Consider the following 13,465-nt stretch of genomic DNA (forward strand, 5'->3'; position numbering starts at 1 on the left):
GACTTTCTCATACCAGTGCATAGAACAGCAGGTACATATCAGGAATATGACATTTTGGGGTAACAAATACCCTAAGGATTTGACTACTGACCTCATCTGCTTCCCACACAGCTCCTGTAGAGGCAGCAGAAATTGTGGGTGGGGGTGGAGTGAGGAGGGAGTTGGGTGGAAGACAGAGAAGCAGTGCTGAGGGAAACTGTTGGTGGCCCTCAGGGGACCACTGCTGGAGAGGGGCTCTGCCTCAGGCCGGGGCTCAGGTGCCTGGCCTGGAAGGATCCTATCACAGGAAAAGGTGGAGGAGGTTTTTCCTGAGAGCACAGTGTGAGTACTGAAGCAAGGGACAGACAAGGGGGGAGACTTCCACATGTAGCAGGTTTCTCTTGAAGACAGCAGAGTGCCCTGAGAGATCTCTATAGAGTCAGCCAGGTGGGCTAGCATTTCCTGCAGAAGGTATAACTGGCATCAGTGTCTACAAGAGAGCTGGAGGTAACCCAGGAGGCAGTCTACAGTCAATTGTGTGCTATTTCTCCAAGGGACTGCGAGTTCCTGGCCTGTAAGGGGCTTTTGCTTCTTTAAAGAGAAGAAGAGCGAGGAAGTGGAGCTGTGCACATTGGGAGGAAGTTGTCCCTAAGACTACCAAGTTGGTCATCCCATAATTCCTATCCCCATCCAAGTTATCCCCTTCTTATAAAACAACAAAAACAAAATCTCAAGGACTGTTCACTGCCTGAATGAAAGCTGAAGTTGTTGTGTGCCTGGCTGTGGGAACCCTGGCACCTGCAGCCCCTATGGGGGTAGTGCTACACACACAGAAGTCTATGGGAGGAATTTATTGAAGCTATAAGGACACTCTTCTGGTGGAAGCTGAACCCCGAGGACGGAATGTTGGTGGTGGACACTCCATCTGACGGATTCATATATAGAAATCTGTCCCCGACATTTGTGGTGTCTGCATTCTTCTCTCTGAATCCCCCCAGCATATATATTCTATCAGTGACCAATTACTGGAGACACAACCCTAGAACCCTCCCCTTCATACAAGTCACCAATGGCTGCTTCCACATCTCCACTAGAACAGGTTGGGGGATGGCATGACAGATGCTGGCGCCCGCTGGCCAATATAAACCCATAACTCCCAACATTTGAACTTTAGAATGAGGGACACTGGAGAAGGGACAAGACCTGCGGCACGCACAGCATGCCGCAATAAAATGTGGGCATGGCCAAGCACTTAGCAGTGGGAGGGGCTTAAGGGATGTGGTAAATAAAACCCAGGCTTCCTTATACCTATAAAATATGCTTTGATTGCTTTGTCTGAGCCGACCTTTGTAAATCAACCCCAATGAATGTAGGACATCTATCCTGCCAATCGTACTTACAGCACGGCGTCATACGGAAGTCGGTTCACCACCCCGGGGACGCCCTGGATCCAGCAAGCAGAGACATGTACAGCTGCATCAATATGGCCACGAGTCGCCGACTTCAAGAAATATCGGTAGGCTGCGGACTGGAAAAACAGCCATTAGAGATGCATGTGGGCAGAATGTCTCAACCAATAGGAACGCTCTAGAAGTAGCACTTAGTATTAATTGTCAATCCTATACAGCACGGAAAATACTGATTTGATCCCCTGCAGACTGTGTAAGTTTGCCCGCTTACAAAGAAATGAATGGTCTATCATTTTTATCATAGATGTATTTTATCTGATAGAGACAGAATATCAACCAAAAATAAAGAAAAAAAACACGATACAAATGTTATAAATGGAGTTGCAGTTCAGTGAGTAAAATAAGTATGGGTCCTTTCACACGGCCTCTCCGCTGCGGGACTTTTTTTTTTTTTTTCCATGGAGCGGATGACATTTCTGTCATCCGCTCCGTGTGCCCGCATATCATCCCATCCGTTTGCGGATGATATGCGGACATAATGTAAGTCTATGGCACTGCGGATGTCAGCGGATGACACCGCTGACATCCGATTTCCCTTCCTTTCAGTTTTTAACACGGAAGAAAAAATGGGGTTCTGTTCCATTCGTAAAAACGGAACAGAACTGAAAGGAGGAAAATCGGATGTCAGCGGATGGTATTCCTCTGACACCCGCAGTGCCATTCACTTACATTATGTCCGCAAATCATCCACAGACGGATGGGATGATTTGCCGGCACACGGAGCGGCCGTGTGAAAGGACCCTATAAGTTTATTTATTGCTACATGATGAAAAACAATCACGCAGCATATGTCAATAAATAAGACAAAGTAATCAATAATAAATAAATAAATAACCAATAGGGGCACGGACATGGATCGAAATAGAAAAACACAAATCAAATCATGTATATATTCAATTCATATAAAAATAAATATATATTGGCAGATATAAAATATCATATAACGGCACAAATATACATATCCATTACACGATACATGATTCATATTCACCAGCTTTAATAACTTTAGATCTACATTCAGTAATGAGATAGGTTTATAGTTACCGCACAATGTTAAATCTTTACCTTCCTAAGGGATCACTGTGTCCTGTACCCCTAAAGTGTCTCTACAGAAAGTAGACTCCAGTCCCACATCGTTATACAATTTCATCAGTTGAGACCCCAGCACCGAGAGAAAAGTTCTATAATATTGCAAAGTAAAACCATCTGGTCCTGGGGCCTTACCTAATTCCATCGCACCAATAGCTTGTTGGATTTCTGCTAAAGTTATTGGTAAATCCAACTCCTTGCCCACCTCTAAAGGGAGTATGGGTAGTTTTGATGTAGCAATGTAGTCCTCAACCTGTATTTTCTCTGCCCTCTCTCTGGGAGATTGTATAGTATGTATGGGTTGGTACCCCACGCCAAGTTAGGTGGGACTTTTGAGGCAAGTAAATTATATACAAAAATATTGAAATTAAAAACGTAAACTACAGTGTCTTTCTCAAAACATGTAAACTGTAAGTGCATAATTCACATATTGGATACAATATTGACGAAATCCTCAACCCTCACATAACATTCTGATATATTGTTGCAGGACGCAGCCTAAGGTTCTCGCTGTTCAACAAGGGGCAATATGAATCACACATGGAACAAAAAAATCCATGTATGTATATTTCACTTTATTATAATACCACATAAGTAAATCAGTGGTATATACTTATTGATTATTAATATATTTCCTGTATACTAATGTTACAGAAATGGTGACAACATTCCTTGAAAAAGGCTTACTTGTAGCCGAAACGAAACCGATTTGTCCAACGAGGCCAAAACTACCTTCCACATGACGGTAGAGAACCGAAATGGCCTTACGCGAAAAGAAATGCCTTTTTGGGACCTGCCACTGTGGTGCAGCACATTCCTCAAATTCGCGAAAGGGAGCAGAGTCTACCAGCTGAAAAGGCAGCAGTTGTAATGCTAGCAATTTGGCCAAGCTAGCATTAAGACGCTGAGCATGTGGATGGCTGGGATAGTATTTCTTTCTAAGGTTCAAATACTTGGGTAGTGAAATTTGCTTGCTGGTGAAATCAAGCGGTGGTGTACTGCTAGCAGATTGAGTGCAAGTCTCTGTGGCTCTCATTGCTATACCATCATCCCTATCAATGCTGTTATTTGAGAAGACATGAGGTATGGTAGGGTTAGCGATCACAGATGAGGAGCAAGGTGATGTATGCTTGTTTTGATCTGGTGCCTCTTTCAGGTGCTGTTGCCAACAGACTGCATGGCAGGTCATCATATGCCTTGTCAAGCATGTGGTGCCCAAGCGGCTGCTGTTCTGGCCACACTTGATCCACTTTAGACAGATTTTGCAAACAGCAACGCTGCGGTCTACTGCACAGGTACTGAAAAAAGCCCACACTAATGAACTTTTTGGAGTCCGCTGGGATTTTGCAGCACCCTGCACCTGTGGAGCTCTGTGCTGTGACGCAATAGGTTGGCTACTGCTATGGCGGCCCCTGGAGCACATCCTGCCTCGTTGGAGTTGTTCCTCCTCCTCATCCTCCCCCTCCTCCTCTATCCTGTCAGGCACCCAGGTACAGTCAGTGACCTCATCATCCCCTTCCTCCTCATCACTGGAGCAAACTTGGCAATATGCTTCAGCTGTGGCAACATAACTGCTGGTTTCTTGTCCGTCATTGTCACCCCCTCTCTCTAGGCTCACGTTATTCCCTTCATCAACCTGGAAACCAACATCACAGCTTTCAAATTGCTGCGCATCTTCCAACAGCATGTCACTGACACTATGATCGACTAGTTCAGGTGACTCCTCCATGCATGATGGTGGGGTGACAGAAGGAGTAGCTGTGGAGAAGGAGCCTGTGGAACTGGCCGCTTTGGCAGCTGCGGTGGAAGGAAAACTACTGGGAGTGTGGGTGTCAGAGGAAGAGGAGGATGAGGATGGCTTATTGATCCACTCCACCAACTCTTCCACATGTTGTGGATAAATAGCACGGGCAGCACCGGAAATAAAGGACGGGCGTGCCCCACCTGCAGAGGATGCACCACGTCTGTGACCACCACTTTTCACAATGGACACAGAGGCTGCTTGCCCTCTTTTCGTGGCCTGTGAGTGTCGGCCTCTCCTCATCGGCCTTTCAAACATGATGTTGATACAAATCAATATAGGGTATACGCAACTCACCAATAGATACTCAATGACCTGATATGATGTAATCGATAGCCCTATAGATGAGCTGTGCTGCTTATAGATGTACGCAAGTGACCGAGTAACAATACTCTCACTGATGTAATCTATAATCCTATCGATGAGGAGCTGTCGTGGTTATAGTATATACGCAAGTGACCGATTAACCACATAACAACCGCCCGCGGCAGTTTTACTGTGGCAGGCAGCATCTCCTGGGCAAAGTGACGTTGTACTGCATCGCTCGGTCAGGAGGCTATAGGGGGCAAACGCGCTCCTGGGGGCGCACTCCCGCCCCCGCTCATTCCCTGGGGAGCCAGCGCGTGTGACTGGTGGCTCCGATGGCGATCACCCGCAGGAGAGGGAGAAAGACAGACAGCTGATGTAAACGCAGCCGCCTGTCATTCTCCCTGAAGTAATGGCCGAGGCTATGCAATCCTGCTGTATAGGATCGCATATCTCTGTGATTACTTTACAAGCCACACCCCCTGACAGTTAGAATCACGCCCCTAGGGACACACTTAACCCCTTGATCACCAGTAAAGTTAACCCCTTCCCTGCCAGTGTCATCATTACAGTAACAGTGCATATGTATAGCCCTGATTACTGTAGTAATGTCACTGGTACCCCCAAAAGTGTCAAAAATGTCAGTCAGGGGTCCGATCTGTCCACCGCAATGTCGCAGTCCCACAAAAAAAAAAACGCAGATCGCCACCATTACTAGTTTAAAAAAAAAACAATAAAAATGACATAAATCTTTCCCATAGTTAGTAAACGCAATAACTTTTGTGCAAACGCTTATTGCGATTTTTTTTTTTACCAAAAATATGTAGCAGAAAACAAATTGGCCTAAAATGTTAAAAAATTTAGATTTTTACTTTTTTTTTGGAGAATTTCATATAAAAAAATGTGAAAAATATTATTTTTTCAAAATTGACGCTCTTTTTTTGTTTTATAGCGCAAAAAATAAAAATCGCACAGGTGATCAAATACCACCAAAAGAAAGCTCTGTTTGTGGGAAAAAAGGACGTGAAATTCGATTGGGTACAGCGTCGCACGACCGCGCAATTGTCCGTTAAAGTCACGCAGTGCTGAATCGCAAAATAGGCCCTGGTCTTTGAGCAGCCAAATCCTCCGCTCTGAAAGTGGTTATCAATACTCTCACTGATGTGATGTAATTGATAGCCCTATAGATGAGAAATCTCTCTCCGTCCCTGCTAGGAATGAATGACTGGCACTGCACTGTCTGACAAACTGCAAAGAAACAAATCTCTCCCTGCCTGAAACACGTTCCTATCCCTCCCTACACTGCTAGGCATGTCTCTCTGCACTGTGACAAACTCCAAATAAAGCTACTCTCTCCCTGCCTCACACGCGTCTCTCTCCCTGTCCCTCTCCCTGTCTCTCTCCCTGTCCCTGTCCCTCTCCCTGTCCCTCTCCCTGTCCCTCTCCCTGTCTCTCTCCCTGTCTCTCTCCCGGCCTCACACGCGTATCTCTCCCTGTCCCTCTCCCTGTCCCTCTCCCTGTCCCTCTCCCTGTCTCTCTCCCTGTCCCTCTCCCTGTCTCTCTCACTGTCTCTCTCCCTGTCCCTCTCCCTGTCTCTCTCCCTGTCCCTCTCCCTGTCCCTCTCCCTGTCCCTCTCCCTGTCTCTCTCCCTGTCCCTCTCCCTGTCTCTCTCCCTGTCCCTCTCCCTGTCTCTCTCCCTGTCCCTCTCCCTGTCCCTCTCCCTGTCCCTCTCCCTGTCTCTCTCCCTGTCCCTCTCCCTGTCCCTCTCCCTGTCCCTCTCCCTGTCTCTCTTCCTGTCCATCTCCCTGTCCCTCTCCCTGTCTCTCTCCCTGTCCCTCTCCCTGTCCCTCTCCCTGTCTCTCTCCCTGTCCCTCTTCCTGTCCCTCTTCCTGTCCCTCTCCCTGTCCCTCTCCCTGTCTCTCTCCCTGTCCCTCTCCCTGTCCCTCTCCCTGTCTCTCTCCCTGTCCCTCTCCCTGTCCCTCTCCCTGTCTCTCTCCCTGTCCCTCTCCCTGTCCCTCTCCCTGTCCCTCTCCCTGTCCCTCTCCCTGTCTCTCTCCCTGTCCCTCTCCCTGTCCCTCTCCCTGTCTCTCTCCCTGTCCCTCTCCCTGTCCCTCTCCCTGTCCCTCTCCCCGTCTCTCTCCCTGTCTCTCTCCCTGCCTCACACGCGTATCTCTCCCTGTCCCTCTCCCTGTCCCTCTCCCTGTCCCTCTCCCTGTCCCTCTCCCTGTCCCTCTCCCTGTCTCTCTCCCTGTCTCTCTCCCTGTCCCTCTCCCTGTCTCTCTCCCTGTCCCTCTCCCTGTCCCTCTCCCTGTCTCTCTCCCTGTCTCTCTCCCTGTCCCTCTCCCTGTCCCTCTCCCTATCCCTCTCCCTGTCCCTCTCCCTGTCCCTCTCCCTGTCTCTCTCCCTGTCCCTCTCCCTGTCCCTGTCCCTCTCCCTGTCCCTCTCCCTGTCCCTCTCCCTGTCCCTCTCCCTGTCTCTCTCCCTGTCTCTCTCCCTGTCCCTCTCCCTGTCCCTCTCCCTATTCCTCTCCCTGTCTCCTCGCCCGCACAATCACACTACAAGCTGGGGCTGCGGCTGCGATGGCAGTCTTTATGTAGCATGCGGCGTGTACTTGGCCCCTGAGCAATGATTGGCTAAAGGCAGCCTTCCTTTAGTCCAATCATGGCAGAGATCATATGATTGGCCAAAGCATGAGGTAAGGGTGCATGCTTTGGGGAATCACATAACGTGCTGCACATGCAGTGCATTATGGGAATCTCAAATTTCCCACAAAGAAGTACATTTGTTCGTCATTCGACGAATGATTGAATGACCAATGTTCGAGTCAAACTTAGCTTCGGCTCGAACTCGAAGCTCATCCCTACATACAAGCCTTCAAAATGGTCACTTTTAATTTTTCCAATTCAGGGTCCTATAGACTTCAATGGGGTTCATTATTCGATTCTGAACTTTTTGCAAACTGAACAGCCAATCTCTATTCATGGGGCTGGCATGGTGCTAAGACTTTGACTTGAAAGCTGTGCTGAAGGCTGGGATCAGCAAGCATGAGTTTACAGCTCAGAGGTTTGGAGGGAATAGTTTATATATTTTAAATAATTTTTCAAATAATACTTTTATAATTCATCGGAATCAAGACTGAGCTTTTTCCCATGATTATTCCAGAGACTCCAGCCTCGTACACACGCAACTATTGTTGGCCGACCGATCGGCCATCTTTTGTCCAGTGTTGTTGTGTTGGTTGAATTGTGCTCTAGACTGCACACAAATTTTATCGGCCAACAAAAACCAACTTCAGAAGTGATGTCATGTTCTGGTTTACTTTCCGTGTGTTTTTTCTTCTCTGAGCATGCCCAGTCTTGCTCATCTGATTTTTGTCTGCCGAAATCTGTACTGACTGACGAACAATCGGCCGTTCTGTTGACGGCCAACAAAAATTTTATAGCATGCACACCAGATTTTGTTCGGCCGAAAACTCTCAGGCGGTTGTCGGAAGCATCATACTAACAAGCCGACAATCGGCCGACCGGACGTTGGCTGAAAATTCACGGCCAACAATCGGTGCGTGTGTACGAGGCTTTAGACTGGAGCTGTTGCTGGTGAATTTCTTGTGCCGTACGCTTGATCTCACCCATGATCTGCTTTAGAATAGAGTTGACAATTTGGACTCACCATGTTCTTGGGCTTTCCGGGGTACAAGCCATGTAAGTGGAGGATGCCCAGGTTGAACGGAGCCTCAGGGTTTCCTAGTTCATCGGCTCTTTCCCAGAATTCAGCAGCTTTCTGATAGTTTTGTTCATACTGTTCATAGTACCAACCGAGGCTGTTGAGGGCCGGGACAAAGTCCTGAAGAGGAGATGGTGGACATTATTTCACTAAATCTAGTATTCCCTTATCTGAGCATGCCAGACCCAATAGGACGAAACAGATGGAAGCCACATTGGTACCAAGCCACCCTACAGATCCAACTTTACATACAAGAGGTACAAAAACTTCCCATAGGATTTCATGAGGATTGGAACTTCACATCATCAGAATGGAAAACATTTTCACAAATATTTCCCATCTTTATCTATTGCTAGTGATCACTTGTCACCCCAGAATGTAAGACATGCCCTTCGATGGTGAAATTTCTGTCAGCCATTGTGGAGAAATAATGGTTCTGAATGCTGCCATAGACACATATTGGGCAACTTGAGAAGGTAAACTGTTCATTCACCATTTTCCTACCATGTCTGCCGCCTTCCCCAGATACTCCAGAGCCTTGGGGATGTCCCGTTTCACTCCTTGGCCCTGAAATACGAACCATCAGAGGAATAACCAATACAAATCAATAAAATATACACAGCAAATCATGTACAGTGGAGAAATTAATGATTTGACCCCCTGCAGATTGTATAAATTTGCCCACTTACAAAGAAATGAAATGAGTTTATAATTTTTATAATAGGTATATTTTATATGATAAAGTCTGAATATCAACCAAAAATACAGAAAAAACACATGATACAAATGTTATAAATGGAGTTGCAGTTCAGTGAGTAAAATAAGTATTTGATCCCCAAGCAAAACATGGCTGAATACTTGGTGGAGAAATGCTTGTTGGCAAGTAGAGCTGGGCTCAGGCGTGTTTAGGGTCCTAGTCCTAACTCACCTGTCCGATCCAGCCAGGAAGCCGACACTGCACACCGCTAATCACAGGCATTGAGATATTTCCTGGTCAGCTGAGATTAGCCGTCTGCAATGTCCGCTTCCAGGAGGGATCAGGCAGATGGGGTGGGACTAGGATTCGGAACACGCCCATCTCTATTGGCAAGCACAGTGGTAAGATGTTTCTTGTAGTTGGTAACCAGGTTTGCACACATCTCAGGAGGAATTTTGGTGTCTTCTTCTTTAAAAGATCCAAAGATCCTCTCTGAATCCTTAAGGGTTCTTGGCTGTCGCTTGGCAACTCGAAGGTTTAGCTTCCTTCATAAATTTTCTATAGGATTAAGGTCTGGAGACTGGCTAGACCACACCATGACCTTAAAGTGCTTCTTCTTGAGCCACTCCTTTGTTGCCTTCGTGATATGTTTTGGGTCATTGTCATGCTGGAAGACCCATCCATGACCCATCTTCAGTGTTCTGGCTGAGGGAAGAAGGTTCTCATCCAAGATTTTACAATACATGGCCCCGTCCATTGGCCCCTCAATGAAGCAATGTTGGCTGTACCTTTATCAGAGAAACAGCCCCAAAGCTTAATGTTTCCACCTCTGTGCTTGAATATAGGGATGGTGAATGTAGGGATGGTGTTTTTAGGGTCATAGTCAGAATTTTTCTTCATCCAAACACGGCAAATCGAGTTAATGCCAAAGAGCTAAATTCTGGTCTCATCTGAGCACAGCACCTTCTCCAAATCCTTCTCTGAATCATTTAGATGTTCATTGGCATGACTGTACATGTGTCTTCTAGAGGAGAGGGACCATGCGGGCGCTGCAGGATTTCAATCCATGGTGGTGTATTGTGTTACCAATGGTTGTTTGGTGACTGAGGTCCCAACTGCCTTGAGATCATTCACAAGCTTCTCCCGTGTAGTTCTAGGCTGATCCCTCACTTTTCCAGACCTCCAGACCAAAGGCAATTGATGGTTATTTTGTATTTCTACTATTTGTGAATAATTTCTCCAACAGTTTCTCCTTCTCGCCAAGCTTCATGCTGATGGTCTTGTAGCCCATTCCAGCCTTGTGCCGGTCTACAATCTTCTCCCCGGCGTCCTTTGACAGCTCTTTGGTCTTGCTTGGTCATGATGGAGAGGTTTGATTGGAGGAAAGAGATTCTGTGGACGGGCGTCTTTTATACACATAACGAGTTGTTGTAAGGAGCTCCTTCTTAAAGTGACAGGACTAATCTGTGTACCACATGAGCATTTGTATCGTGTTTTTTTCTGGATTTTTGGTTTAAATTCTGTCTCTGTCATATGTAATACACCTATGGTAACAATTATAGACAACACAATCTTAACTTACACAATCTGCAGAAAGATGTGGGGAACTCTCCAATGCAGAGGTGGAAGAACTGTTATCATCCTGTACAACTATTCCCAATAATCCCTGTACAGAAGAGCTTACACTCTAATGCCCCCTCCCTCACAGTCACACACTATTATTATACATTCATTTAGCTCTGACATATACCGCAGTGCTGTACAGAGATCACTGAGCCAGTCAAATCAGTCTCTGCACCAGAGGAGCTTACACTCTAATGTCCCCTCCCCCACAGTCACATCAGTCTCTGCACCAGAGGAGCTTACACTCTAATGTCCCCTCCTCCACAGTCACATCAGTCTCTGCACCAGAGTAGCTTACACTCTAATGTCCCCTCCCCCACAGTCACATAAGTCTCTGCACCAGAGGAGCTTACACTCTAATGTCCCCTCCCCCAGAGTCACATCAGTCTCTGCACCAGAGGAGCTTACACTCTAATGTCCCCTCCTCCACAGTCACATCAGTCTCTGCACCAGAGGAGCTTACACTCTAATGTCCCCTCCTCCACAGTCACATCAGTCTCTGCACCAGAGTAGCTTACACTCTAATGTCCCCTCCCCCACAGTCACATCAGTCTCTGCACCAGAGGAGCTTACACTCTAATGTCCCCTCCCCCACAGTCACATCAGTCTCTGTACCAGAGGAGCTTACACTCTAATGTCCCCTCCCCCACAGTCACATCAGTCTCTGCACCAGAGTGGTTGTGAGTGCTGCAGCTCTCTCACCTAGGGAAATGCATCTTCTTAAGCATTATTTCTGTGCTTGTTTTTCTGACACACTGTTTTCACCCTGTGCTGATTACCTGAAAGGTATCGGCTGTGACAAACCAATGTGTGCATGAGACTGTGTATTTTAATCTGTGCAAAACACATCTTGTTGAAAGCTGTGGCTTTTCCTTAGGGATTGTGATTACAGTATATGGGTTTGCGAAGTTTTGGGATTGATGCAAAGTTTTTTAAAACATTATTTCTTTGCCTATTGTTATCGCATTGTTTTCTTGCCCTGGGCTGATCACCTGAAAGGTATCCGCTGTGACAAACAAAATTCAGCCTAAGCTGCTCTCACCCCATGTGATTGCTGCTTTCACCCAGGCGCATGTCCGTCTCCTGCCTTGATAGTGTGTCTGTGGCAAAGGCGCATTTGCGTGTGCGCGAGAAACTTAGCTTTTTAAAACAGGCGTACACCGCATGGAGAGTGTGTTTGAACGCAATTGGCGTGGATGCCACGTACCACGCTGTGCATGCCCTATACAGCATAAATGGGCATGATTTAGAGGGAACTGTTTCCAACACACTAGGCTCTGTCAGAGGCTGAAAGGGGCACAGAGCAGCAGCAGCTGGGTTGAGTGAGTCACTGTGGGTGTAAGTTACTGACACAAACAGGTCCTGTATCTTGGGATAATCAGTGCTGTGTGTGATGAGCTATATAAGCTTGGCACAAGCCTTGAGTACATTTAAGTTAGTACCTCAAATTTGTCTTTCTATAAAGCAACGTTGTAATGTTCTGGTACCTCTGGTACCCTTATTCCACTTTCCAATTCAGTGTATGCGTCCCACCATTCTCTTCTGGTAGGTGCGCATACACCTTTAAGACCGATGCTGTCATCACTGAGCGCCGCAGAGCGGCTATTTCAACCGCCGGCGTTCTCACTCACATGTTCGTTCAACCTGCCTTGAAGCTCATATGCTTACAAGCGTACCTCGCTGTCGGAACCTCACTACTGATCCCTGTATCCCGCTACCGGATCACTCGCTCATACCGAACCTCTCTACTACTGCTTGCTATTAGTGATAAGTACCCCGCAGGGGAATCCTTCATAACCTTCCTACTAAGCTTACACTATCTAGCTCTGCATATTAAGGACTGTTACTATCATCTGCACTATTATTTAGATTGCTAGCTCTTGAGCCTACTAACATCTATCCTTGCACTGGGTTAGTCTCTCCTGTATGTCATCTGCTATCCTACCACCTACTACCATACATGATTGCTAACCTATCTGCATCCTACCTGTTACCATCTATACTCTCATGAACATTTCTCTCAAGTGCTGTTCACCTATTGTCACTGTTCATACCTGTCTCTTCAGCTCATCACCACTATACTGCTATATACATCTATCACTCCAGGAACATCTTATTGAGTGTGTATATTTGTATGCTGAATCAGACAGACCACAGTGATGAGTCTTGGGAGTTGGAATTGGTATTTCAACGTATCTCTACATGACTACTGAGTGGAGTTTTTCTGCAGCTGCAAATCCATCTTGTTTCAGAAAACGCAGGAGCGTTACAGATTGAACGAACCCAAAATGGATTCAGCAGATTTACCCACTCAAGTGACACAATTAAAACAACAAGTGACTGCGTTAATACACGCTCTTACTGAATTAAAAGAAGACAATCAGGCTCTGAAGCAGCAGGTAACCCGTCTATCACAACTTGCCGCTGCTCAGCCCCCTGAACCCAAAATAAATCCTCCTTTAGTGTTTACAGGTGATCGCAAAAAATTTCGTGAATTCAAAAACGCCTGTCAGTTACTTTTCTTGCTAAAACCTCGTACCTACCTTACTGATCATATCAAAGTCTGTACTATTATTTCATACCTAACGGGTGATCCACGGGCCTGGGCAGGCTCTCTCTTTGAGAAAAATGATCAGCTTCTCAACTCCTATGCTTTATTCCTAGCGGAACTCGCTAGTCTATATGATGACCCCAATAGGCAGAGTACTGCCGATATTCAATTGAGGTCCTTGAAACAAGGTAGGAGACCTGTAGAAGACTTTGTAGCAGAGTTCAAAA

At 46.5% G+C, this 13,465-nt stretch overlaps 1 protein-coding gene across 1 annotated transcript in view; it reads right to left on the reverse strand.

Moving 5' to 3' along the window:
- Positions 1-13,465, reverse strand: part of LOC309543534 (protein sel-1 homolog 3-like) — a 114,429-nt gene that overhangs the window by 39,907 nt on the left and 61,057 nt on the right. Inside the window, exons 7-9 of the mRNA XM_082276006.1 lie at positions 8,872-8,934; positions 8,314-8,487; positions 1,380-1,507 (exon numbers count right to left, since the gene is read on the reverse strand). Of these exons, the coding sequence (XP_082132132.1) occupies positions 1,380-1,507; positions 8,314-8,487; positions 8,872-8,934 (365 nt within the window). The remainder of the gene's footprint in view (positions 1-1,379; positions 1,508-8,313; positions 8,488-8,871; positions 8,935-13,465) is intronic.

The sequence above is a fragment of the Pelophylax lessonae genome (genome assembly GCF_965119305.1).
Source record: "Pelophylax lessonae genome assembly, contig: HAP1_SCAFFOLD_172, whole genome shotgun sequence".
Taxonomy (NCBI): Eukaryota; Metazoa; Chordata; class Amphibia; order Anura; family Ranidae; genus Pelophylax; species Pelophylax lessonae.